At 64.9% G+C, this 26,203-nt stretch overlaps 1 protein-coding gene across 7 annotated transcripts in view; it reads left to right on the top strand.

The window, feature by feature from the left end:
• The first annotated feature begins 2,065 nt into the window (after positions 1 to 2,065).
• CTNND1 (catenin delta 1) overlaps positions 2,066 to 26,203 on the top strand; it is a 28,120-nt gene continuing 3,982 nt past the window's right edge. For 5 of the 7 annotated variants that reach the window (XM_068148457.1, XM_068148455.1, XM_068148453.1 and 2 more), the window contains exons 1-14: positions 2,223 to 2,311; positions 15,400 to 15,517; positions 16,268 to 16,586; positions 17,563 to 17,634; positions 17,876 to 18,034; positions 18,146 to 18,678; positions 21,973 to 22,436; positions 22,513 to 22,696; positions 22,957 to 23,074; positions 23,676 to 23,829; positions 24,211 to 24,228; positions 24,455 to 24,523; positions 25,018 to 25,145; positions 25,646 to 25,796. In XM_068148457.1, coding sequence (XP_068004558.1) covers positions 16,392 to 16,586; positions 17,563 to 17,634; positions 17,876 to 18,034; positions 18,146 to 18,678; positions 21,973 to 22,436; positions 22,513 to 22,696; positions 22,957 to 23,074; positions 23,676 to 23,829; positions 24,211 to 24,228; positions 24,455 to 24,523; positions 25,018 to 25,145; positions 25,646 to 25,796 — 2,245 coding nt within the window. In that variant the 5' untranslated portion in view covers positions 2,223 to 2,311; positions 15,400 to 15,517; positions 16,268 to 16,391. Of the gene's footprint in view, positions 2,312 to 15,399; positions 15,518 to 16,267; positions 16,587 to 17,562; positions 17,635 to 17,875; positions 18,035 to 18,145; positions 18,679 to 21,972; positions 22,437 to 22,512; positions 22,697 to 22,956; positions 23,075 to 23,675; positions 23,830 to 24,210; positions 24,229 to 24,454; positions 24,524 to 25,017; positions 25,146 to 25,645; positions 25,797 to 26,203 lie in introns of all 7 variants that reach the window. The other 2 variants (XM_068148454.1, XM_068148458.1) reach the window with 2 other exon arrangements.

Genomic DNA, 26,203 nt, shown 5'->3' with positions numbered 1-26,203 from the left:
ATGTGTGTGCCCCACCAACAGCCTTTTGGCCAAACAACCTGGGCTGGGGCCCTTATGGGCAATTGTGGTGACTTGTGGTGTGTGGAGGAACAGGGTATCCCCAATGCCTGTTTGTGAGGGAGAGCTGTCCCTTCAGAAATGCTGAGGACAGGCAGCCAAGGACTTCCCAGAGACTCTCGCTGCCAAGGTTCCAGGGGACCTTCCTCCTTGTGTGGGCAAAGAGAAGGGGAGAGCAGCTGAGGATTTGTTGTGTTCTGGGAGCAGTTCTCACCGAAGGCACAGGGCTGAAGGGGGCCCTGACTCGCTCGGTTTGGGTGGCAGCAAGGATGAAGAGGCATGGGGAGAAGTTTCCCACTGTGGGGTGGAAAAACCTCTCTTGTCCTTTGGAGGGCCAGAGGCCAGCTCTCCTGCCTCTTTATATCCAGCAGGATGGGTGATCCATCTTACAGCCAGAGGTCAGGGAGAGTCTGGGGGTCCCACAACTCATTGATCTCCTCCATGTGCCTTCCACATGCACTGAATCCCTTTCTCCCTCTTGCGCCACCCTTATTAGCAAACCCCACCCTGGCGGGGGATTGCCTCCTCCAGACATTTGCAGGCTGCTATCACATTTCCCCCACCCCCTCTTTGTCTCGTGAAGCAATGCATATTTACCCCAAGAATCACCTGTCCCCACCCAAAACCTCCCTCACCCCTTTTCCTTTGGTCATTGCCTCATTACCCGTCTGGCTATCAGGAGCAGGTGGGGCTCTCCCCGGTGCCTGAATCCTGCCAGCCCACGGCCAGAGACCGTCAGGAAACCGTCACCTTCAGGGGATCTGGATGTGCACCCTCCCAGGTGAAGTGGTGGAACACGGGGAGGAGCAGGCTGGGCATCACCTCCTCATCTTCCCAGGGAAAAACAGATCCTCCACCACCAATGTCCAGGTGCTGGAGCGCTGGCAGCAGCTTCATGCCCAAGCTCTGCTCCCAGAGCTATGGAGGGGCAGCAGCAGGGCCCGGGAGGTGAGACTGCTCCCCCGTGCTGGTTACAATTCTCTGTCTGGATTCCTTGCAATTATTAAACCTCACGTTTAAATTTCCTGCCTGAGGTCTCTGTACCCTCCAGGTGCCCCTCTGCTGTTTTCCCGTGCCAGCTTGATTTGGTTCTCTGGAAGCCAGGCAGAGCAGGATGGCTGTGGCTGGGTGGTGCTGCTGTTTCCTTTCCAGCCTGCTGCAAAAGGCATCCTTAGCACAGCCCTGAGCCACCACACCTTACCACCCCATGCCACCCCTGGATCATCTTATCTGGCTTTCATGGGGCTCAGCCAGCCCTCCCTGTACTGGCAGTCCTTTGCCTAAATTTGTCACAGTCATGCACTGGGACCTTTAGGCCACTTCCCCTAGATGGGTTGGCAGTGTTTCCATCCCGAGGTACTGGCTGTGTCCCCCACCTGCAGTCCCAGGTGAAGGAACCTGTGGAACACGCTGGTATGTGCAAGGGGGCAGAACCCACCCGGGATGAATTCCCAGCAAATGCTCCAAGCTGGGATGGAAGGCTGGTGGTGCTTCCCTCGGACTGGTGCTGGTGGGCTCCCACCCGCACCTGCTCCATAGATCTAAGTGGAAAAGGCGACCTCTCTGACGGGCTGCAGCCTGGATGGGGTCAAACGTGTCACCCTATTCTGGCAGGCCAGGCCAGGGAGGGGGTTTCGCTCCGGAGGGACTGAGAGGGGCTGGGCAGTCACTGGAGAGCCTCTTGTCCCACCACCCCCAGCAGCAGACCTGCAGATCATCCTTCTCGGGGCAGCGTTCCCGGGGTAGATTCTGCTCTGGAGTGAGACCCTACCCAAAGGGAGACCCCAGGTCGGGGAAAGTGGAGCGCCGGGCAGAGCCGACGGGGCAGAGCCGACGGGGCAGACCCCCGGAGCCAGCCCCACGCTGCCTCGTCTCGCCCCCTCCAGCCGCGGGCGCCAACGGCGAGCCGGGCGCCGCCGAGCTCTGCCTGCCATTGGCCGGGGCGCGCTGACGCTGGAGGCGGAGCCTCGCCTGGCCCCGCCCCACCGGCGCAACTTCCATTTTAGGTGCGGGAGCGGCGCGGGGCGCACGGCGCGGCCAGGCCCGGCCCGACCCCACCGACTGCTTAGCTGCCGCCGGCACCGTGCGGACCCGGGCGCCTCTCGCAGCGCTCACACGTTACCGAGGCCTCGCCTATCGTCTCGCCGGTCTCTGCGGAGCGGGCCGGGCGGCCGTACCGCCGCCGCGGAGCCGGACCGCCCTTCCTCCTGCTTCCCCCCCCCCGTCCCCTCCGCCGCCGAGGAGTTCGGCCACGGTGAGTCTCGTTCTTGGCGTCCCCGTCGCCGCCTGTTCGGGGGAGGGGTCGAGGGGGATGGGGAGCTGCTGCGGGCCGGCGCCGGTCGGGCGTCGCACGCCCCCGCGACGGGAGGAGGGGGCCCGGCCCTTTCCCCGCGGCCCTCCCGGTGCTGCCTGGGCTCGGCCGTGCCCTCTTGCCGGCTCTGCTGAAGTCGGACCCCGGAGGCCCGCCGCCGCCCCGCCGCCGAGTGCTGGGCGGGGGCCGCTGCCCGGGAGCCGGGTACCAGGCGGGGGCCGCGCCCCACGGGACCGGCCGGGACAGCGGAGCCCGGCCCTGGCGGGGGCGCTGGCGGCGCCCGGCCCGCCCGGAGCCGGCGGGGAGCCACACAAAGGCGGCGGGGCCGGGCGGCCGCCCCGCTCCACGCCCGCTGCCGGCCCGCCGTCTCCGGCGCTCTGCCTGCCCGGAACAAAGGCAGCCCGTGTGCCAGCTCCTCGCGGCCGGCACCGGCCCCCCCCGCCCCGCGCTGCCTTTGTGCGGGGGCCGGCGCTGGGCCCCGGCTCTGCCGCCCGGCCGAGGGCGGGACGACTCCCGGTAGCTGCTTCACCTGCGCCTTTGTTCTGTCGGGGAGGGGGCTGAAGGGCCCGGGGGGGTGTGGGGAAAGCCGGCAGCTCCCCTCCATGAAGCAGCTTCGAAGCAGCCCCGCTGAGCGCCCGCCGGGGCCGCCGCCGCCGAGCCGTACCGGGAGGCTGCCAGGGGACCCCCCGGGCTCTGCCGGCCGCTCCGCGCTGTCACCGAGCAGCCGCTCGGCTGTCCCGGCCCGGCGCCTTTTGTGCGAGGAGTCGGTGACCTTCGGCGCTCCCCCGCAGCCTGGCGCTCCCGTTCCTCCGGCCGGCGTGCCGGGGAAGGTGCCCGGGCTGGGGCGGCTCCGTCACGAGGTGGATGCGCGGCTCGGGCGGGCCCGCGGCAGCCAGCGGGCACTGCCGTTATGCCCCTGGGCTTTGGGCGAGGGAGCCTGGGCAACAAAGCTTCCTCTGATTGTTGGGGAGGGCTGGACCTCCCGGAGGTGCCTCCCTCTCTGGTGAGGGCTTCGTGCCCAGGCTCTTCGTTGGGCTGTAACGGTGGGGTGACAGAGCTGCCCTTCCCTGGCCGGGCTGAGGCACCCAGCCTTGCACAGGCTCCCGTCCGGCAGCTGGTGGGGAGGAGGAGGGGAGCATCTGAGTGCGTGTGGGGCGTTGTAGTGGCATCTAACTACAGCTGCCTGTAGTTCCATTCGATGTGCCCCCCTCCCTGAGTGGATGCTTTTGGACTCAGCTGCCCAGCTCTTGGTGTGGAATTGAAAACAATCTTGTCCTTGGCTTTGTAGGGAGCAGGGAAGGCTCAGCACCTCCAGGACCCTGGTGTGCTGGGAATCCCATGGTTGGTGCCTACATCTGGCATTCAAAGCTTCCATTTCTGTCTTGCTTGTCCTCCTCTGAGAAGCTCTCCTGGACAGGCTGAGGTGGGGGGAACAGCTGGCAGGCAACTTTCAGGCTCCTGCCCCCAGCAAATGCTCTTGGTTGTGAGGGAGCTCTCTGGGGCTCCCACTGGGGAAGCATCTCCAGGGCTGTGGGAAGTCATACCAGGAAGAGCCCCAACAGGGCAATCTCCAGTCTTGCCCATGGTTACAGTGCCAGCTTCCTCCTGCCCCCAGCACTTTCTGGAGGCAGGCTCTCTTGCCTGCTGGTGTTCACCTTACAGAGAAAGGAAGGAGGTTCCGAAAAGCTCTTTCCCTCCCTCCTGCCCGGCTGAGCCTGGCTGGGGCTGTGCTGCGTGCGGATGTCCCTCGCGATGCGCAGCACTGACTGGAATCTCGCACGGAGCCTTCCTGGAAGGGGTGGGGAGAGGAAAGCACTTGATTTGTGGAGTGAGCTGGGCTTGCCTGAGCTGCTGCAGAGGAGTGAGCCTCCTCCCTTCCGACTCGGAGGTCAGACCCCGATCTTTGTGGCTGAGCAGCCCTTGAGGCCGTCCCTTCCCTGGGGCTGGGTTGCAGTTGAATAGTCCAGCCCAGACCAGGCAGCCAGTGCCTCTGTCCCCGGACTGCCTCTCACCTCCTCCAGCCTCTGGCGTGCAGATAAGACCCTGGTGTATTGTAGTTGTGCTGGGGGTGGCTTTAGGACACCCAGAAAATAATAGGATAGCTTGGACCGTGCCTGGGAGGCTGTTGGCTTCTCAGAATAGCTCACCAGTGTCTGTGACCCGAGGGAAGAGTGCTGGTTACATCTCCTGGCTTCTCTTCCCCACAACCCCTCGGAACTGTCTCTCATTTACTGCTGGCAGAGACGGAGCAGTCCCGAGACTGCGGTGGTGCTGTCTCCAGGGAGGTGCAGGGCTCCCCTGCTGGCTCTGAAACCCCAGCAGGATTGTTTTCCCCTCTCCCTGCCCTGCTGAGGGCGAGGAGCAGAGCCACGGAGCCGGCTGGGGCCATAAAAGGCAACAGGTGTTGCTTGGATGCGGTGACAAACCCCAAACCTGTTGGGTGATTCAGGCGGCTCTGCGGTGTGTGACACAGGGCTGGGCTGCTGGAGGAGGCTGTCCTCTGGCACAGAGTGCAGGAATGTGCCTCAGCATGAGGCTGTTGCAAAGGGGCTGGATTTACAGTCTCTTGACCAAAGTCCTCGAGTTCCCCAAGGTGGCCACAACCTTCTGTTTTGAGGAGGCTGGCTGGGGGCAGGGGAGGGAAGGAACTGTTTCTTGGAGTCATTTCTCTTACTGGAAACTCCCAGCAGCAGGCTGCTGAGTCTGTCTGGCTCCTGCCTGTCTTGTGCTCGTTGCTAATCTGCTTTCCTTCCCCCTTGGGTGCTGCTGGTTCAGCACAGCAGTGCCGGGCTGGTGGCTGCTGCTCCCGGGGGCTGACCCCGGGGGTGATGTGCTCTGTACACTCCTGTGTGACCTCAGCCTGAGTGGGCTTTGGGCTGGCAGTGGGTGCCCTGTGATCCTCCTGCAGCACTGCTCCACACCAGGAGGAAGTGAGTTTCCCCAAGAGGGATAGATGCCACTTTGTCACAGGGTGTAAAGGGGTGGGATGAGGTGGCTCTGCTGGGTGTGGGGGCAAACAGGTGACTCAGGAGCACAAGCTGGCAGGCATGGTGCCAGGAAGGTGAACTCTTAGCCCAGGTGCCCATTGCCTCCAAGTTTTGCTGCTTTTACCAGCCCCAAGCAGCTGTAGGTCAGGCTGGCAGTGGTGTGCCTTGGATGGAGGTGGGGAGGCTCAGCCTCCATGGCAGCTTTCCCTGCCCTCGGGGAGGTGAGCATCCCTGCAAGGGGTGATGGCAGGACCAGGGGATGTCTGGGAGCTTGTCCCCACATCCCTAAGCTGTGTGTCCAGGGAGACTTTGCACTGCAGAGCTCTTGCCCCTGCAGAGCTGCTTGTGCCAGTGTGTGCCAGGGGAACTGATCTAGGCTGACTACTTCCCCGTGTGTTTGATTTCAATAGTTCATTGCCCTGGTGGGAGGTCAGCATTTGTTTTGTGAAACCACAGCCCTGACCTTTCAGTGCAGCAGGAGGTGGGGGTGGCTGTGCTGCTGGGGTGCTGGTGGGTGCATGGGCATCCTGGCTGGCAGCAGCACTTGGCAAAGCAGCCCTGTCGGTGTGCCTGTCCAGGCTGGGAGGGCCTGGCCTCCCAGCACGGGCGGGGAAGGGTCTGAGCGTGCCGTGAGCCATGGGAGCAGCGCTCTGTGGCCTGGTCAGGGTGGTGGTGCGGCCCCGGGAGTGCTGCTAACCGTCTGTAGCTCCAGGGCTGCTGCCAGGGCACCCCTGCCAGGCCCTGGTGGGCTGACTTGAGTGCTGGGCTCGGGCACACAGGGCGAGCAGGAGCTGCTCCTGTGCCCTCACCCCAGCCCCGGCTGCTCCCTCTCCTGCTCTGGGCGTTGGCCCCAATTACACTGAACGCTGCTCAAAGTTCACCGGCTCCTGCCTGGCCCGTGGGGGGCTCGGGGAGCCTGGCAGCTCCACCTGCCTCTGCTGCTTGCCCGGGAGCTGCCTGAGCTGGGCTGAGGGGGCAAAAGCAGCCAGGACACGGGGTGAGAGGCAGCAAGAGCGCTGACTCCGCTCCCTCCAAAGCCTCTGCAGCCGCAGAATCGCCTCCTTGAGCTGCTCTCCCCTCGCCTTGCACAGCCTGCCCGGGGTGGGCTTGCTGCCGGGAGTCAGGCCCAGTGTGGGAGCTGGGGAGCCTCAGAGTAGAGAGCTGACTCCCTGGCCGGGCGCAGGAAGGCGCCTTGCTGTCCCCAGCTGCGGAGCTTCCCTCTCGTGGTGCCGGGGTTGGGCTGTTCTGAGAGCTCCCCAGGTCTCCCCGCTGCTTCCCCCCGGTGCTCCCAGCTGCTCTCCCGGCCCAGGAGGGCAGGGAGCTGGTGCTGGGCAGCTCCTGCCCGTGGGTGGCTGCAGTGTGTGGAACTGCTAAGACGAGTTTTCCGAGCTGCAGGGGTGGGTCACTGTGTTTGCATGGTGCTGGCAGGCCCCTGCCCCGCTGCAGTAACACATTCTTGGGAGCATGTTGCTGCATGCAGCGCTGCCTGCCTCTGGCTGCAGGCAGGCTCCCTCGGCTCCAGGGGAGAGCTGTCACCAGAGGCTGACAGGGAGGAGGGGGACAGCCTGGGGTGCTTCTGCAAGAAGCTTTCTCTGATGTGGGGAGGCTACCTCTGCAGCCCTCCTTCCTCTCTGCTCCTCTTCTTTGTCTGCTCTCACCTGCAGCAGGGAGCTCCCAGGGTCCTGCAGCTCCCCTCCAGACACACTGCTGTGGCAGACCTCCTCTCCCTTGATCTCTGCCCAGGGTTTGTCTCCAGCAGCTGTCTCAGGTGGAAAACCACTTCCCTTTGCTAGTCTCCTGGCAGCAAGAGGAGCTGTGTCCTGGGCTGGTGGGTGGACCTGGGGAGCAAAGCTGCAGCAGAGGTGCCATACCATCACAGGGGCTGCTAGCTTGGCTTCCTGGGGACATCCCTGTCCTGCCTTGGGGGCACCACGAAGTGCTGGATAGCCCTGATGGAGCTGTGCTGGCAGGGGGTGTGCATGGCAGGAGTCAGCTCAGCACAAGCCTCTCCACAGCCTGCTGTGGGCACAGCCACGTCCTCATGGGGCTGGAGAACAGAATCTTCTCTGCTTGTGAGATACTCCCAACCCTGGGCCCAAAGGTGATGCTGCTGTGGGTGAGGAGCCCTTCAGTGTGTTCCCTGGAGGCAGGATGCTTCCAGCTGGCTGGTCAGGAATCTGGTCTCCATGCTGACCTCTTGGCTAGCACAGGCTGGGCCGGTGGTGGTGCCCATGCCTGGCACTCCTAGCCTGGTTCCAGGGTGCCTGTAAGCAGGCCAGGGGCGGTGGGGAGCAGCCCTTGGCAGGACTTTGTGTTTAGAAGCTTGCAGGAAGGGGAAGGCACGATGTCACCTCCTGTCTGACCAGGAAATGCAGGTTTCCTTCCCTTTGGCTCATGCAGGAGCCTGGGAAGCCTCTTCTCAGCAAGTGGCTTGGGGGAGCAGTAGTCAGACGTGGCACCAGTGAATAATTTGGGGTGTCCTCCTCAGCACAGTCTGCCCTGTTGTCTCACCAGGCCCCTGCTGTAGGAGTGCTGGCTGGTGCCAGCCCCTGCATGCAGCTCGCCCGGCCACAGGCACCGAGGGAACTTGGGGCACTTGCTGTTCCCCTGTCGCAGCCCCTCAGCAGGGCAGCAGCCCCTTCCCTGCCCCCAGCCGTGATTCACTCCCTGGCTCTTGTCTGATGCCTCTCCAGTGGCTTTCCTTCACCCATTCATTACTGCTGCTGGCAGGCTGTCCGCGCTGGCGGTGCGCAGCCGCAGGCATGCAGTTGGAGAGCAGTTGGAGAGCAGGGCACCTGATGAGGTCATGCCGAGTGGAGCTGGGGCTTGCCGCCCAGCCCTGCCTGACTCCTGCCGTGACTCAGCCTGGCCGGGGCCCTACCTGCTTGGGGAGCCTGGTGGGGGTGTGTGTCCTGCCCCCTCGGGCTGCCCCTCTGAGGGCAGCTTGGCTTAGCCTCAGCAGTTAGGCTGGCAGTTGCCAGGCGCTGCTTTGCCACTCGCCTGCTTGCTCAGCCTGGGGAGGGGAGAGCCGGGCAGGGGCGAGGAGAGCTCGTCTGCCTCAGCACGCCTGCGGCTCCCCTGGGCAGGGACCTCCTGCCTGGCGCTGCTCCTGTGCCGCTCAGCGTTGCCGTCGTGGGTCCTTAGTGACTCGAGCGCTGTGCGGGGAGGGAGATGTCGCTCCGGTGCCCTGAGCCTTCGTGCCGCGGATGGAGCAGAGGCTCGATCCGCGCTGGGGCTCGGCCCTGGGGCACGGCCCTGGGGCACAGCCTGGCCACTGGTGTCGGGGAGGAAATGATTTGTGCTTGAGGGCAGCCGGGAGCTAAATCTGCCCTTGGGCTGGGGAGCGGGGCGGCTTCGCCCTGCCTGCTGAGCCCTGCCGGGCTCCTCCGCACGGGCTCCGGGCGCAGCTCCCGCGGTGCCGCAGCCTTGAATGTAATCGAGGGGACTTTGCTCCCGGGGCTTTGCCCGCGCCGCTTATCTCGGCGGAGCTCGGCTGCTGTTTGCTCTCGCTGCGGGAGGGAGGCGGCGAGTGGGAAAGTGCAGCCTGGCGATGGGTGGGGGAGAGACGGCAGCAGGACCGAGGCGCTGGGGGGCCTGGGGGCTGCCCCGGCCTTCAGCCCAACCCCCCGGGCGTCCGCCCGAGCCCTGCGGGCACAGGGACGTCTCGCCTCGCCCGAATGGGTGGCCACGGTCCCTTGGGTGCCGCCGGGAGCGGGACGCTGCCCCCGAGGCCCCGCTGGCCGCTTCTGGCCAGGGCTGTCGGAGCCAGGGGGGCTGCCGCCCACCCCCCGCCCCCGGAGCCGCGGCTGCCGAGCGCGGCCGGCCGGGGAATGCTCTGGCCCCGTTCCCGGAGCCCGGCGCTGGTGTTTGTTTGCTGCTCGCCCTGGTCTGGTGCTACTGTGACAGGAAGCGGGAACGCCGGGGGCAGCGGGGGGGGACGTGCCTGTGAAATCCCTTTGTCCCTGCGGCGCTCAGCTGCGAATTCCCACAGCCAGCAGAGAGCTGCCTTTGTGCTGCGGGAGGCTCGGGCATGTGAATGCCCCGGGCCCGGGGCGGGGGGTGGGGCAGGGACCCCAGCCCCGCTGCCGCCCCCGGGCCGGGCGGGACCCGTGGGGCTGCTGCCGCCGCTGCGGGCGGGCTCTGCCCGGCTGGAGCCGTGCGGCTTGGCCGCCTCTCTGGGGGGCAGTCGGGGCCGTGCCCGTCCTTCCCTGCCCGAAAGCGCTGCACCGGGGTCGGTCGCTCTTGGCCTCGCCCTGCAGCCGCTGGCAGCCCCTCCGGCAGCCTCTCCTGCGTGCCGTGTCCCGGCCGTGCTCGGGGCCGGTGGCCCCGTGGCGTGCCCGCCCGACGGCTGCCTGTGCCGGGCCCTACGCTGGGGCCGGTCGTGCTCCCTGGGGCCGTGACCGGCATCGAGGCGGTGACCTCGGCTGGGCCAGGGACTGAGCTCTTCCCCCGGGAATCGCCCACCGCGTTCACAGCCCCCAGCTGTGTCCGGGCCCTTCGCTCTGATCGGTATCGTGCATTCTTGGGCCCCCTGTCCTTGCTGGGGACAAGCAAGCTGCTTCCTTCCCTGCTGCCGGCAGCGGCCCCACCCGCCCTTATCTCTCGCTCCTCATCCTCCTGGGCTGGCTGCTCGCCTGCTCCCTTATAAGGTGCGAGTGCTGCCTGTCCCAGTGCCTTTCTGCAGGTAACTCTCCTCTCCAGGGAGGCTTCCCCTTCCTGGCCTTCACCCTGGCCCTGGGGGTGGCAGGCAGGGTAGCCCAGGCAGTCATCCTGCTGCCAGTCCAACCAGTTGGGTGTGCCAGGCAGAGGCGAGAGGCTTCCTGCCCGCTGCTGCACAAGGCAGCCTCTCCTGGCACTGCCCTGGCACTGCCCTGGCCCAGCTCTTGCTGGGGCTGGGCACGTGGGGCTCAGTACTCCTGTGGAAGGTGGGGCTGGGCAGGGTGGGTGCCCAGAGGGTTGCCTGAGCTGCCTGCAGGAACAGCCCTTCCCTGGCTGCCTGCCTGGCCAAAGTCCCTGTGCTCTGTCACCTGCCGCTGGGGAGAGCCGCTCCTGGCAGTGTCGCGGAAGCAGCCGCAGCCCTCTGCTCAGATGGGGCAGCCTGGGCCCTAGAGAGGGTCTGGCCAGGCCCTGGGAGCCTGAGCAAGTGGCTTTCACAACCTAGCCCTGAGGACACGTGTGGTTAGGCAGGTGGGTCCCTCCCTGGCACGCCGGTCGGTGGTGGGAGCTGGCAGTGTGTGGGCACCTTCCTGTCTCTGGGGTGGTGGGAGGGGAACAGCCACAGCCAAAATGCTGCACTGCTGTGGCAGCTGCTGTCCATCAACCTTCCTGCTTCCCTCAAGGCCTGAAGGGTGCTGTGCCCTCCTGAACTGGACAGGGAAGCAGAGGAGGAGGGGGTGGGCTCGGGCGCTCTGCCCCATGCCCAGCCGGGGCCAGCCTCGCTGCTTGCTGCCTCAGGCAGGTCCAGGGCTGCTGTGTGAGCCTGGGCTCGGTGCTCAAGGTGGTGGAAAGATGCCAGAGATGCTGGCTCGTTTAGTTTTCAGCTAATTGAGAGTGACCAGGAGCCTGTGGTGAATGAGCAGGGCTGTGATCCTGTGCAGAGCAAGCAAGTGTGGTGCTGCCCTGCGAGGGCTTGGACAATTGCAGGCTTGAATTATTGATGGAGTTTCTGTTTTCCCTAAGTGCATCATGAGAGGCAGCTGGAACCAGGGGAATTTGTTGCTTCCTTTCTCAAGAGTGGGTATCTGGTGCTCGGAGCTGCTGGTGTTCACTTTTGCAGGGCAAGCAGCCAGCTGCCTCTCCTCAGAGGCCCTCCCTGGCCAATCCTTTCAGCAGTGCTCTCTTGTGGAGCTGGTGCTGGGAGCTCTGTTGGAGCAGCTCTTTGGGGAGTGCAGCCCCTCTTGTCAGCCTGGCTGGGAGCTCTGGCCTGGCAGCCCCAAGCTCCTGGTGCCCACAGGGGCTCAGCCAGCCTGAGTGATGCACTGAGCCCCTCCTGGCCCCGGCTCTGCTCACACTGGTGGTGAGCAGCAGGAGGAGGGCTGCTTGGCTCATGCCTGTCAGGGTGCCCAGCTGCAGTGACAAACCTTGCCATGGCTGTGAGGAGGGCTGGGGCTCTGGTCAGAGCCAGTGTGGTTCTGTCCCCTCTCCCTGGGGGCAGTGGGCTGTGGGGAGGGGACGCCTGCTGTGTCCCTTCGCAGGCAGCTGGGGCAGGGCTGGTGTGGCAGAGGTGGTTTCTGGCTTAGTTAGGTGCTTTGGCTGAACTTTGCCCCAAATCCATGCTGAGGGAGCGGCCTGAGCCCTTGGGATGCCAGGAGCCTTGGGTGAGAGCTCTCTGGAGGCTCAGGGCCTGGAGCAGGGCTGGAGCAGGTCGTTGGAAGACTCCAGCAGGGGTCTGTGTGCTGGAGGTCCCCTGCCCTGCAGAGTGGTGTCTGTCCAGCCTCCTGCCTGTCTTAGCTGCCAGATCTTGTCTGTTCTCCCTGGCCTGTGCTCTGAGATTCCCATCTGGGCCTCAGGGTTAGTCTTTCCTGGCTGCCAGGGAAGCACTCCTGGTGGGGAGCCTTCGAGGCTTGAACTCCATCCCCTGGCAGCGGAGGGTGCAGGCGGGCTCTGGCTGTGGTTTGACCCTGGCAATGACTTTCCTGGGCAAAGGATTTGTTTTGTGGGAAGGCAGTGCTGAGAAGCAGGAGTCAGGGGCTTGGCAGGAGTGTGCCATGGCAGAGCTGCCCTCAGCAGAAGGGCTCTGGAGGGTCAGGGTTGAGGCTGGCCGCTGCCAGTCAGGAGGGGTGTGGTGGGCACTCGTGGAGAGAAGCTCTGTGCATGGGGATCAGCTCCTGGCTGCCTTCCTGCTGGCCAGGGGCTCTTCTCCAAGGGCACCACTGGTCTCTGGTGGAGCTGCTCTGGCTTTTTGACCTCTGGGTGCAGCACAGGGTTGAGCTGGAGCCAGGAAGTGGAGGGCTGAGGCCAGAGGGGCTTGGATGTGAAGCTTTCTGGGCAGCAGCGTTGGGCCCCGGGGGTCCTCTCTTACTGGCAGCTCCTGGAGGTGCTGTGGGGCTGCCCTGGGGCAGCAGCTGCTCGGGGCTGTGCTTTGTCTTCAGGCTTCTCTTGCCCTGCCCCAAGCCAGCCGAAGTATTTTGGGCTCGCTGGGGTTTGTAAGTAACGGGTGTGTCAGCAAGTGCCTCATGATGAAAAGGCTTTCAAGCAGCCACCATCAAAGATGGTCAGGGTCTGGCTTTGGAGGAATGCTCTATAGTTGTATCTTCAGAGGCTGGGGAGGAGGAGGGGCAACGGGCTCCAAGTGATCCCTGGAATTCCACCCTTGTGGGATCTGGCATGCTTGGCTTTGAGCTGTCACCAGCGGCCTGGGGCTGGCTGGATCAGGCTGCTAGCTCAGGCTCTCCTCTTCCCCCCTCCCTGCCTTGCTTTGAAGGTGACCAAGGCCCTGGGCTGTCACTGGCAGGCAGTGGGGGGCTGTGCTGTGCCCAGGAGGCCCCTGCCCACGAAATGCTGGCATGTGAGCCGTGGCACAGGGGCTTGAGACACCTTCCCCAGGCCAGGAGGGCACGGAGCTGGTCGGGGTTTGTGTGAGCCTGCTCTGGGGGGTGACTGCCCTGCAGCCTGGGCTGGCAGTGGGGCTAGTGTGTGGCTGCAGAGGGGGCTGGTCCCTGCTAACCTCTGGGGACCTGGTGCTGCCTCCATAGCTGGAAGGAGCCTGGGGGGAGGTGGTGTGGCCTGGTGGTGGAGGCTACAGGAGAAGAGAGCTGGGCAGTGTGTGCCCCATTCTGCTGGCACCTCCTGCCCCGGGTGGAGCTGTGCTGCTGTTTGGAGCAGGAGTGACAGCTGTGTGTGCAGGACAGCCTCCAGACACTGAGGGTCCCTGCTTAACACGGCCTGGAGCTGTGCAGAGCCCTCAGGTGGCTGCTCTTGATGGGTCTGCAGAGCCAGCCTGGGCCCCCGGCCCAGCCCCTCTCTGGCTGCCCTGCTGTGACAAGCTCCCCCACAGCCTCTCAGCTGCCTCCCTGCCCTCAGGCTTTCTGCTCTGACCTGGTGGCCCACAGGGGGAGAGGGGAGCCTGAGTCACCACCCCTTCCCCTGCCTGAGCTGGAGGGGCCTGGGAGACCTGGCAGGCAAAGAATCTGTCCTGTGCCTTCCCCCTGCTGTTGTGTTTAATCCCTGTGGAAGGGACGGGAAGGAAACAGCCTCTGGCTGCTCTGGCCCCTTATCTGGGGCCCTCAACTGCCCTTGGAGTTGCATTGTTAGCTTCCAGGTTCTCCAGCTGCCTTCCCAGGAGGTGAGTGGAGCTGGGGACCGGGGCTGAGCGGGCACTGATGGCTGTGCCAGGCCTGCCCAGCGGCCATGCAGGGCTGGAGGAGTCTGCTGGGGTTGCTGCCTCCTCCACACCAACCTTGCTGCTCTGTGCTCCCTGCTCAGCGCTGAGGCTGCTTGCAAGTGTCTCCTCCAGGCCAGCATGCTGACCCCATGCACCCCAAAAACCTGCCCCTTCTGCAGAGAGCTGGGCAAGGGCAGGCTGGGGAGCTGGTGCAGAGCAGCACAGCTGCCTGGGCAGGGTCATGCCCTGGAGGGTCCCTTCTCTCTGGCAGATGTTCCTGTGGGACTCCTGGCTGGGGTTGTGTAGGGTGTCTGGGTGCCAGGACCATCCCCTGACCTGGCACATAGGGCAAGATGCTGCCCCCTTCTAGGGGGAGAGGGCCCAGGTTCATGCCCAGACACTGCCTCTCCCCTGCAGTAGGCCTTGTGGAGTGGAACCTTGCCACCTGCTCCGTGTCTGCGTGGCCTGGCTGTGACCTGCAGCAGGTCCCAGGGGCAGAGGATCTGTTCCCTGGCAGAAGGGCACGGGTGCCCACCAGAAATGGGGAGTGCTTGACTGCAGGATGAGGGTTAGGGTTTGTCACAGTGCTCTGGGATGTACCAGGCCTCTCACTCAGAGGCTCTCAGTTGCAAACCCGTGGGGCAGGTGAGACCTGGAAGCAGCAAGGGTCAGAGCAGAGCATTTCCATACAAGGCTTGGGGAGTCAGGCTGTTGGAGGAAGCCTTAGGGCATTCCTGCTGCCAGGTGGGAGGAGTAGAAAGCTGCCTGCCTGAGCCAGGAGTCCGGAAGCCTGCGAAAGCCTGCTTGAGGTGCTGGGCTCAGCTGGGTGGGCTGGGGTGCTCCCGGGGTGCTCCCGGGGTGCAGGCTGAGCCCCGCCTGGCTGGGGCAGGGCACCGAGGCGGGTGTGCCTGTGCCACGGCCTCGTCTCTGGCCGGGCACCACATGGGCACAAGTGGCAGAAGTGGCTTTTTGGGAGGCAGATTACAGGGTGGTGGTGACCAGATGCTCAAACAAGCTGTAGGCGACCTCCAGAGCTCTTGGAAACGAAACCCCTCCTGCTTCTCTGGGCTCAGCCCTGGTGCTGCCTCTGGCTGGGGGGAGCAGGGACTGGTTGGGGGTCAGAGGCATTTCGGGAGGTGTTTGGTGTGAATACACCTGAGACTACGTGGGGGAATAAACTGACCCCCCTGCCTTGAGCTCCTCTGCACCAGCGCCTCCTGGAGGGGCAGGGCTGCCGGGGAGCCCGGGGCTGGGGAAGGGGACAGGGCTCTGGAGGGGCTCTGGGTCCCTGCCACCCTCGCAGTCCGAGGTTGCTGTTCCGGCCGCCCCAGCGGGGGGAGTGGGCAGAGCTGATGCTGCAGACCGTGGGAAAGCAGCTCGGGTGCTGGCTGCCTGGCTCCGACGAGTCCCCACACGCCTGCCGTGACTGCGCGGGGCTGGGAACACCTCCGCCGGGCTTGCCGCGACTCGGCTGCGCTGTGCGAGGGGCGGAGGGCTCAGCCCCTGCCGCTCCCCTCCGCCCCTGCCGCTGCCCTCCACCCCTGCGCTCCGCGGGCAGCGCTCGGAGGTGCCGGGGCCGCCGCGGGAAGCAGCCCCCTCTGCCGCCCCGGCGCTGTGCGGTGTCCCTCGGGAGGAGCCCCCTTCCCCTTCCTTGTCTGCCCTGCCTCCTGTGCTGGGTTGAGGGCTGTGATTTTTGACCTGCTCTCCTGCTGTCTCTGCAGCTCTCTCCCCTCCTGCTTCCTCCCTTGGTGGCTGGGCTGTTTCCCCCATGGCTCTCTGCGTCTAGACCTGGCTGTCCTGTGCCTTTGCCAATCAGACCTGACCTTCCTCCTCTGACAGGTCTGTATGGAATCACTGCCTTCCTTGACAGGAACGTTGATGGTTGTGCTGGCTCTCTGTGCTCCTTTGGGAGGGGATTTTGGAGTGCCCAAGCCAGTGCCTGTCCTTTAGGTCTCTGGGCTGAGGACCTCCTGGGTTGCTGCAGCCTTGAGAGCCCCAGTGAGAGCCTGGAGGGTGGTAACTTGTGGCAGCAAAGGGTCTCATGGAGGCCTCTTTAGGAGGCTCCTGTCCTACTTCATCCCTTTTCCTAGGGAGGAAGGAACTGTGGCTGCCTCTTAACCCCTTTCACAGGGGGGAGGAGGGAGCATTTAAGTGGCCCAGGCCTGTCCCTCAGCCCTTCCCTGGGGGTCACTTTGATTCTGCACCAGTGTCCCCAGCTCTGCTCTGGGGATGTGCTCTCCCCTCCTGCCACTGGCTGTGGGCAGCTTTTCCTCGTGGGGCTGGGACTCCTGGCAGCCTGAGGAGGGCCCTCCTCTGACCCTGGCTCACCCCCATCTGCTTGCTGTGATGGGGGAGGACTTTCTGTCCCTGGAGTGCCGCTTCCCCGGGCTGGAATGCTGGGGCAAGGAGCCTCCGAGCCACGCCTGGGGCTCTGCTGCTCAGACTCTGGCCAGCTCTCTGGTGGTGGGGGGGATGGGTGCTAATGCCATGAGGGAATTGATTTTTCATGCTCTGAGAATCTGTCTCAATGAAATCAGCCTCTCCTGACCGCTCTTCTCTCCTCCTTTCCTCCCCCCCAATCACACCCAGTGAAGAGAGGGGCTCCCGCCCTCCCCGGGCTCGCTTTGCTTCCCCTCACCTTGACACCAAACCGCCTCCGCCCCTGCCTCCTGGTGCCCTCCCCCGCCCCGCCCGTCCTGGGCACCCATCACCCATGGACGACTCGGAGGTGGAGTCGACCGCCAGCATCCTTGCGTCGGTCAAGGAGCAGGAGGCGCAGTTCGAGCAGCTGACGCGGGCGCTGGAGGAGGAGCGGCGCCATGTCTCTGCCCAGCTGGAGCGAGTGCGCGTCTCCCCGCAGGACGCCGGCCCGGGCCTGGCCAACGGCACGCTCACCCGGCGGCACCAGGTAACGGCCCCCCGGGCACGGCTGGGCGCCGCGGCTCCGTGCCAGCCCGGGCTCGGCTCCGCGGCCCCGGCAGCCCTGCAGCTGCCCGCGGTGAGCTGGGGCAAGCCTGCCTCGGCAGCCGCAGCCTTCCTGGGAGAAGGAGCTTGGCTGGAGGGTCCTGCTGCCAGCCAGCTCTGCTCTGCTTGGTGAGGTTGGAGGCTGGCAGTACTCGGTACCTGGGCACCTTTGCTCCACGTCCCCCTGTGCTGCTTGGAAGGTGGCTGGAGTGCAGGGGCTGCTGTGTAGCTGTCAGGAATTCTCCCTCGTGGCAGTGGGCAAGTCCCTGGACTCTCTCTCTCTGTCCCACACACAGCCAAACCGGGGCTGGGAGAGATCTTCCTTCCATACAGGACTGGAAATGTGGTTTTGTCTGTCTTGGCTCGAGGTCTCTTCTGTTCTTGCTTCCCCAGGCTCTGTTTTGGGGAGGGGTGCTTGGAGGGATGTTGTGCAGGAGGCTGGTGCCTTTCCAGCTGTGGAAGGTGGTGGTGCTAGGAGAGAGCTGGGTCAGAGGGAGGAGGGGGTACACAGAGCAGTGCAACAGCAGGAGCATCGACAGCCACCGAGCATCCCCACTGTTCCCTCAGTCTGTGGGGTGTGGGAGGGTTGCTTGCACCTCCTGCATCAGAAGGTGTAGAAGGTCTCCAGAGCTGTGCTGGGGAGCAGGGAAAGGCCTCAGCCCTTCCATGAGGAGCATGTTGGCACTGTGGGAGAGCTGGAGTGTCTGGAGGGGGATGAATGGTGTGTCCTCCAGCTCCAGGTTGGAGTGAGAGGTGGTTTGTTGTGTGCAGCAGGGACCCCCAAGGAGTGTGCTGCTCTCCTGGGGGTGAGCTGGGGGATGTCAGGTGGCAGAGGTGGCCTGCTGAGAGCCGGGCAGGGGCAGGGTGTGGGGATGGAGCTCTGGCAGTGGGAGATGAGGTGGTGGTGCTGTGTGTTTCAGAACGGCCGTTTCTTGGGCGATGCTGACCTGGAAAGGCAGAAGTACTCAGATCTGAAGCTCAACGGGCCACAGGTGAGGAGGCCTGGGCCCTCTGGCTGGGGAGCCTGCTTGCTGGGCTGGGGGTGCAGAGGCAGGGCTCCAGCGGCCCCACCTCAGCTGAGAGGAGGGGGCTCATGTGGCTGACCCAGCTCGAGGGGACTTGGGGTGTGGGGTTGTTGGTGTCCCCTCCCCTGCAAGAGGCTGCCTGGAGAGGTGAGGTCTCCTGGCCCATGCCACGGGGGAGGGCTGACCGCCTGTCCCTCGCTCCCCTCAGGACCACAGCCACCTCTTGTACAGCACCATCCCCAGGATGCAGGACCCAGGCCAGATCGTGGAGGAGACCTACACCATGGAGGAGGACCCGGAGGGAGCCATGTCGGTGGTGTCTGTGGAGACGTCGGACGACGGCACCACGCGGCGCACTGAGACCACGGTACCGGCCCGGGGGGTGGGCTGCCGATGGGCTGGGGTCCCTGCCCGGGAGCGGCGTGTGTGTGCGCTGTGCTGGCTCCCTGAGCAGCCTGTCCTGCGTCCCCTCCTCTAGGTGAAGAAGGTGGTGAAGACCATGACCACCCGGACGGTGCAGCAGGTGCCCGTGGGGCCTGACGGGCTGCCCTTGGAGGCCTCCCCCGTCCCCAGCAGCTATGTCCAGACCATGGACAGGAACTTCCGCAAGAACGGCAACGGAGGCCCCGGCGGCTACCTGGGCCAGCCGGGCACGGCCACCCTCCCCCGCAACTACCACTACCCCGACGGCTACAGCCGGCCCTACGAGGACGGCTACCCGGGCGGCGACCACAGCTACGGCAGCCTGTCCCGCGTCACCCGCATCGAGGAGCGCTACCGCCCCTCCATGGACACCTACCGCGCCCCCAGCCGCCAGGACATCTACGGCCCCCAGCCCCAGGTGCGCGTCGGGGGCAGCAGCATGGACCTCAACCACTTCCACCCCGAGCCCTACGGCCTGGAGGACGACCAGCGCAGCGTGGGCTTCGAGGATGTGGACTACGGGCTCATGTCTGACTACGGCACTGCCAGGCGGGCTGGGACCCCCTCCGACCCTCGGCGGCGGCTCAGGTAGGCACCGGCAGCTTCTGGGTGGCTGTGGAGCCTCCCTTCAGCTTCCCCCTCCTGGGGGGGAGGAGGACGGCAGAGCTGAGTCACAGGAGGAGGAAAGCTGCATCCGCTTCTAATTGTCTGCTTAATTGGCGGTTAAAGCTCGGTGCTAATTGGGGAGGTCAGCCTGCAGCAAGCAGCTCCTCCGGGCAGCTGCACCGAGCTCCAGGCCCTTCCCTCTCGGTGGGGCCCGGTCAGGCTCCCCTGCGTCCCGGCCCGGACAAGGCTGTGCCCGCTGGAAGCTGTCTGCTGTGGGGCGCACACGAGCCGCCCCCACCGTCTGCAGCAGCAGCCTCACCACCAGCTGAGCTGAGAGCAGCCCCGGGGTGGCGCTCAGACCAGGGCTGGGGCGAGCAAGGCTCAGCCATGCGGTGCCCCGGGGAGTGTTCCTGCAGCGGGGCCCAGCCCTGCGCGGGGCAGGGCGGAGGAAGCTGCTCAACCTGTTTGGCAGTAGCAGCTTCTCCCCCTCACATGGCTGGGGGCAATGGTGGCTCCTCCAGCCCGACTGAGCAGCTGCCCCACCAGGCTCTGGCCACCTCTTGGGGATCTCTTAACTGCCTGCCCAGGCGTGTGGGCATGGCTGCCCTGGGACATGGTGTGCCTGTGGCAGTGACTCCTGCAGGCTGTTGTCTCTCCCCCAAACGCTGCTGCTGCCTGCTTGAGCCTCTCAGCCTGCTCCACTTCCTGCCTGAGCTGTCAGTGAGGTTTGGGAAGGTGCTGGGGGGCTGCTGAGAGGGTGGCAAGTTAGGAATGGAGTGGTGAGGGGCTGAGCATCTCCTGAGTGCCTGGGGCAGAGTGGGACAGGTAGGGTTGAGGGCAGGCTGCTTAAGCTCCTGGAGCACAGAGCAGAGGCAGGAAGGGAGAGAGTGGGGGAAAGGAGGCTCCTGCCAGAGGCCTGCCCACGTGCTGGGACTCCAGGTAGCTGCTGAAGGAGGAGCTCTGTCCTTCCGGCTTGTGCCAGCACAAGTGCTGCTGCTGTGCCGAACCAGTCAGGGCAGTTGTGCTCCTGGATTGATTTCCCTGTCCTGCCTCACCTTGTGGGGCTTGTGCTGGCTGGAGGAGGGCAGGCAGGGCTGCCCCTGCTCCTGCCCCACACGAGGAGCCTGTCAGCAGCTGGAGCCTGTGCCCTTAGTGAGCAGCTTGGGCAGGAGGTGACCAACCTGGGCTTGTGGAGGGACTGAAGGCTCTGGCTTGAAGCAGCCCTCCCTGGAGGGCCTGGTCTGAGTTGCTTGATCTTGGAGGCCACAAGTCCTCCCTGCTGGGCTGGATGGTGTGTGTGCTGCTTTTGCCCCTCCGGATCCTGGAGAGCCAGGGGTTGCAGGGGCTGTGTGCAGGGGCTGCAGCCAGCTGGGGACTTGGGCCACAGCAGAGGGAGAAGGTCCCACTTCAGGCACAGCCCTGGTGGAGACCTCACCACCTTGCCCTGCAGGGTTGGTGCAGGGTATGGAGGGTGGGCTGGTGCAGGCTCTCCCTCCCCAGACCAATGGAGTCTGCAGCAATCTGTGGAATCCAGGCCCTGTTGAGCTTGGCCTGGCCCTTGCCTTCTCAGTTAGCATCTGCAGGCAGGATCAGCATCCCCCTGTCCCAGATGTTTGTCTTGAGCAGGGGCCTGGCTGCTAATGGCTTCCCTCAGGGAGGCAGCTTGCCAGGCATGTGGCAGCCATGGGCACATGCTGGCTGCCAGCCCTCTCTCCTGGGGCTCTTCCCTGGGCTTCCTCTTGCAGGAGGAGAGGCAAGGCGGGGGAGGTTCAGCAGCAGTGCAGGAGGCTGCTCCTTGCCAGCCACAGCTTGCCTGCAGGGGCAGGGATGGGTGCTTAGTGACCCTTGTGCTGGGCAGCAGCTCCCTTCTGGGGCACCTGTGCCCTGGTGTGGGAATGTGCTCAGCTGCTGGCTGTGGTGCCAAGCATTGGGTGGCTTGTTTGCAGTGCTGGCACAGCTGCTTTGTCCTGTTGTAAGGGTGGTGCCAGCAGCAGGGAGTGACTCCCCTGAGAGCTGGGCTTCTTGACATCTTAATAGCCAGGGCATGGTGCAAGTGGCACACTTCCCCAGGAGCCAAACTCATAGCCTGCTGCCATGGCACTGGGTGGGCAGCTCTGCAGCAGCACCCGAGGGAGCCCTGGCTGCCACCCAGAGCCAGTGGTCTCTGCAAGCCCCTTCCCAGAGGCTGTAAGGGCAGCAGTGGTGTCCTTTGTCCCAGCCTTTCCTGCTTGCCTGAGGGCTGGGGACTGCCTGCATCTCATCTGGGAGGTCAGAGGGTGGCTGAGAGGTCCCTGGGGTGGAGGCAGGTGAGAGGATGCTGCCTCACCTTAGTTGTGTGTCCCCAGCGCCCTGGCACAGTCAGGCTGCTCCATTTAAGTGCCAGGTCCTCTCCCATCCCCTTCTGTTGGGCATCCCTGGGTTCCTCTGCCTGGATGGGGGAAGGATGATCTTGGCAGTGACTACACAAATGGGGTGAGGATTCTGGGGCTCTGTGGTGTGTGTTCTGGGGGTGTTAAATGTCACCTTGCTGCACTCCCTCTCAGCACCTCTGTGTTTCCTGGGGCTCATTCCCTGTGCTGCTGGGTCTGTGGGTGACCTCACCCCTCTTCAGCAGGGCAGAGGGTGTGGGACTGCAGCTCTTCCTTGTGCCTGAGCTGGGGCAGCCAGGTTGATCCCTGGAGCCTGGCTCCGTCCCCTGGGCAGCAGAGCCACTTGTCTGTCACCCAGCATCTGCAGGCAGAGGGTTTGAGCTGTTCTGGCTAAAGCCTTTGTTCTGGCCACGGTGCTGAGGCAGGGGCTCGGCCTGGCAGCAGCTGGCATGTCCTGGGGGGTGCAGGGCAGCTGGGCTGACAGGTGCACTGCTGGGTGCAGCTGAGGGTGGGGGGACCTGCCCGTGGGCTCTGGGCAGCGCCGGGGTGAGGGCCGGGACGGTGCTGGATGTGGTCTGCCCTTGCCCCCTAGCGGCTGCGGCTGGCTGGCTCCCGGCGCCTCCAGGGGTTACCTGGGCACTGGCGTCCAGGCTCCGAGCCGCAGCCGCGGGGCGGGGAGGGGCTGTCCCGAGCGGGCCTGGGGAGCTGTGGAGGAGGCTGGGCTCCTGCTGAAGCCTGCCTGGGCAGCAGGAGGCTGCCCTCAGCACGGTCCTGCCGCCCGGCCCCGGCCCCAGCTGGGTGCCTGCCCGCGGTGCCCGCCTCAGCCCCTCTGCTGGCGGGGTGGGCTGGGTCGCAGCGTCCCCCCGGCTGTGGGGCCGGCGCTGAGGCCTGCTGCCTCCCCTTGCAGGAGCTACGAGGACATGCTGGTGGACGAGGTGGCCCCGGACCGCTACTACTGGGCGCCGCTGGCGCAGCACGAGCGGGGCAGCCTGGCCAGCCTGGACAGCCTGCGGAAGGGCGGCGCGGCGCCGGGCGGCTGGCGCCAGCCGGAGCTGCCGGAGGTGATCGCCATGCTGAGCTTCCGCCTGGACGCCGTCAAGTCCAACGCCGCGGCGTACCTGCAGCACCTCTGCTACCGCAACGACAAGGTGAAGACGGAGGTGCGGAGGCTGAAGGGCATCCCGGTGCTGGTGGGGCTGCTGGACCACCCCAAGAAGGAGGTGCACTACGGCGCCTGCGGGGCCCTCAAGAACATCTCCTTCGGCAAGGACCAGGACAACAAAATCGCCATCAAGAACTGCGACGGCGTGCCGGCCCTGGTGCGGCTGCTGCGCAAGGCCAGCGACATGGACCTCACCGAGGTCATCACCGGTAAGGCCGCGGGCGGCGGCGGGGGGCCGGGGGCGCGCGGGGCGGGGTGGTAAAGCCTCCCCCCGTGGCCTTGCAGGGACGCTCTGGAACCTGTCCTCGCACGACTCCATCAAGATGGCCATCGTGGACCACGCGCTGCACGCCCTGACCGACGAGGTCGTCATCCCCCGCTCGGGCTGGGAGCGGGAGCCCAACGAGGACTCCAAGCCGCGCCACATCGAGTGGGAGTCGGTGCTCACCAACACCGCCGGCTGCCTCAGGTGCGGCAGGGGGCTGCCGGCTCCCGGGGAGGGGGCTGGGGCCGCAGCGCTGCTCTGCCCTGGCTGGTCCTGGTAGCTCTCTGGGCCCGCCCGAGGAGATGTGTGGAGGAGCTGCTGCCCTGGGACAGCTGCTGGGGATGCAGGCTGTGGTTCTGGAGGCGTTCCTGGGGGGAGGGCTGCTGTGGGAGCTGTTGCTGGGAGCTCTGGGGGGTGTGGGCTGCTCCTGGCTCCCCCTCACCTGCCCTCTCCCTGCCCCTCAGGAACGTGAGCTCGGAGCGCAGCGAGGCGCGCCGGAAGCTGCGGGAGTGCGACGGGCTGGTGGATGCTCTGATCTACATCGTGCAGTCTGAGATAGGCCAGAAGGACTCTGACAGCAAGGTCAGCAGCAGGGGCTCCCTGAGGCGCAGGCAGAGCCCTGCCCCTGCCACCAGCTCTGGCAGCGCTCTGCTGTTTGTGGTGGCTGCAGCTGTGTCCATCCCAGGATGGGTGAAGAATGGTCGAGGGGAATCTTCAGCAGGGGGGGAGCTGATCGGGCAGGACTGGCTTGGGAAAACCCAGTCTAGGCTTACACCCTTCCATAGTCTGTGCTTGGGAAGAGAGAGCCTGCATGGGCCTGACCAGGAGGTGCTTGGTAATCAGCCTGCAGCTTGCAGGGGGAACGTTGGCTCTCCAGCAGGGCTCTGCTGGTGTCACCTCCATGCTCTGTCCCCTGGCTCAGGTCTTCTGATGCACCTGGATGAGACATTGCTCTGAGCTTTCCCTGAGCCTTTCCTTAGGCCTTTATGTGTGTGGCAGAGAGATCTTTGTGCCCCTTGAGATGTGGGGATGTGCTCCAGCTCCCACCTGACATGGAGCTGCTTACCTCCATGGGCCCCAGTTCAGACCCCGAGGCCTGGTTGCAGGTTGTGACAGGGCCCTTGGACAGGGGCAGGGGATGGCCACGTGCCTGCTCCAGGACAGACTCTGAATTTCTTTCTAGCTGGTGGAGAACTGTGTGTGCCTGCTGAGAAACCTGTCCTACCAAGTCCACCGTGAGATCCCCCACGCTGAGCGCTACCAGGAGACTCCTCTGGCCCCTGCCAACAATGCTGGGCCCCACGCTGCAAGCTGCTTTGGCACCAAGAAGGGCAAAGGTTGGTTTGGTGGCAGCAGTGTGGAGGGAGGTGGGATCAAGACAGACCTACTGCAGTGGAGTTTGGGGGTGGTCTGGGGTCTCTGCTCCTACTCTGGCATCGGTGTGAAGGCTGAAGTGCAGCTGTCTCTGGAGGTGTGGTGGTCTGTGCCTGCTCTGGCTTTGGGAACTGCTGCTTGGCCTCCCCAGAGCACTTGTCACGAGCTGGTGGTGGGTTCTGTGGTGGTGGGATGGTGATTGGTAGATGTCCTCTAACTCCACACCTTCCCTTCTCTCCTGTGTTGCCCCTTCCCTTTGCTTTCTTGCCAATGATCTGCCCCATGATGCTGTCGGCACTTCTCCTCCTGCCTCCCCTCTCTCCTCCCCTCTGCTTGGCCACTAGACGAGTGGTTCTCCAGAGGTGAGTGTGCTCTTGGTTTGAGTTCCTCTGTGGTTTACGTGGTGCTTTCTCTAGCTCTGTGTCATCCCCCAGCTGGGCACATGCTGCCTTCGACACCCCTCCTGGGACATGCTGCTAGCTTAGCTTCAGCTCATCTCTCTGGGCTTGTTACTCCAGCAAAGAGCTGTTGGGCTGAGGTGGGTGGGGAGAGGAGAGATGTCTCACACCTCCCTGCTTGCCCTTGAAGGTAAAAAGCTCCCAGAAGAGCCTGGTGCTGATGCAGTGGACTTTCCCAAGAGAACAACTCCAGCCAAAGGTTTGTTCCCCAGGGCCTGGGCTGCATGAGCCCAGGAGCCCCCATGGATGTGGGCCTCTCACATGGGCAGAGGCTGGTTTGGAGGAGGTGTTTCTGGCTGCCCAAGAGTCTGTCAGCTCTGCCACAGACAGTTGTGAGGCTGCTTGGAGGAGGCCAGGGCTGCCTCCCGAGGGAGCCATTGCCCTGGGAAGGCTTAGCCCCTCTGTGGTGGTCTCAGGCTTCTTAGCACAGCTGCTCTCTTGCTTGCTTTTCTCTCCTGAGTATGGAGATCAGGCAGGATCTAAAGCCAGAGGCCTCTGCCTTAGTGTTCTTCCACATCCCCTGACAGGGGCTGGGGGTTCTGCCCTGTGGGACCTGGCCCCCTCGGGATGAAGGATCCAGCCTCTGGGGGTGCAGCTAGCCTGGGTGAAAACTTCCAGCCTTGCCAGCCCAGCAGTGCTGCTTGGCACTGGGTGCCAGCAGAGCCCTCCAAGTCCTTCCACCCTGTCCTGCAGGCTACGAGCTGCTCTTCCAGCCGGAGGTGGTGCGGATATACATCTCCCTCCTGAAGGAGAGCAAGACCCCAGCCATCCTCGAGGCTTCAGCAGGAGCCATTCAGAACCTGTGTGCTGGCAGCTGGACAGTGAGTGCCTCGGAGCTGGCCCTGCCCAGAAGGGTGCTCTGGGGAGCAGGGAACATCACCTTGGGGTGCCAGCAGAGCTGCAGATGGCCCAGGCTGTGCTGTGGCAGGCTGTCGCTCCACGAGTGGCTCGCTGCCCGCCGCTCAGGTGTGGGTCAGGCCTCTCCTGTGCCCCTAAGGGCCCTGTACTCCCCGCCAGCTGTGTGCCCAGGGGTGGCCTGGCTGTGTCCCTGCCCTGCAGCTGCCTCCCTGCCATTCCTCCCCTTCTGGAGCCTGAGGGCAGAGGCTCAAGCTTTGGGCTCGACCTGCATCCGCTTGGTGCCTGCAGGAAGACCACCTGGGAGGCCTCAGCTGCCTGCCCCGCAGGGGGGCTGGGGTGGGACCGGGCCCTGTGCAGCCTCTCGGTGGGTGGTGGGAGGGGTGAGGCTGGGAGGCGAGGCCGGGGGCGGCGTCCCGGGCCCCGCTGTGCGCCGGTGCCATGCCGGTGCCCGCTGTGCCCGCAGTACGGCCGCTGCATCCGCTCGGCGCTGCGCCAGGAGAAAGGGCTCTCCGCCATCGCCGACCTGCTGAGCCACGACAGCGAGCGCGTGGTGAAGGCTGCCTCCGGCGCCCTGCGCAACCTGGCTGTGGACACCAGGAACAAGGAGCTGATAGGTGAGCGCCCCCTGCTGGGGGGGCAGGAGCCTCTGCCTGCTGCTGGCAGCTGGGGGCAGTGCGGGCATGGCGTCGGCACAGCCTCTGCCTGCTGCTCCTCTCTGTATGCTGAGTCCCCTGAGGGACACCAGTGCCCTTGCTTAGTGCTGGCAGCTGGGGGCAGTGCGGGCATGGCCTTGTCCCAGCCTCTCTGCTGCTCCTCTCTGTATGCTGAGCTCCACTGAGGGACACCAACACTCTTGCTTAGTGCTGGCAGCTGGGGGGGAGTGCAGGCATGGCCTTGTCCCAGCCTCTGCCTGCTGCTCCTCTCTGAGTGTGCTGAGCTCCACTGAGGGACACCAACACTCTTGCTTAGTGCTGGCAGCTGAGGAGGAGCCTGGGCATGGCCTTGTCCCAGCCTCTCTGCT

This window comes from Melanerpes formicivorus, unplaced genomic scaffold, assembly GCF_026170545.1.
Source record: "Melanerpes formicivorus ecotype bairdi unplaced genomic scaffold, bMelFor1.0.p_v2 SCAF_16, whole genome shotgun sequence".
Classification (NCBI taxonomy): Eukaryota; Metazoa; Chordata; class Aves; order Piciformes; family Picidae; genus Melanerpes; species Melanerpes formicivorus.
Note: the sequence above shows the minus strand (reverse complement) of the source record. Positions and strands in the feature narration are given on the sequence as shown.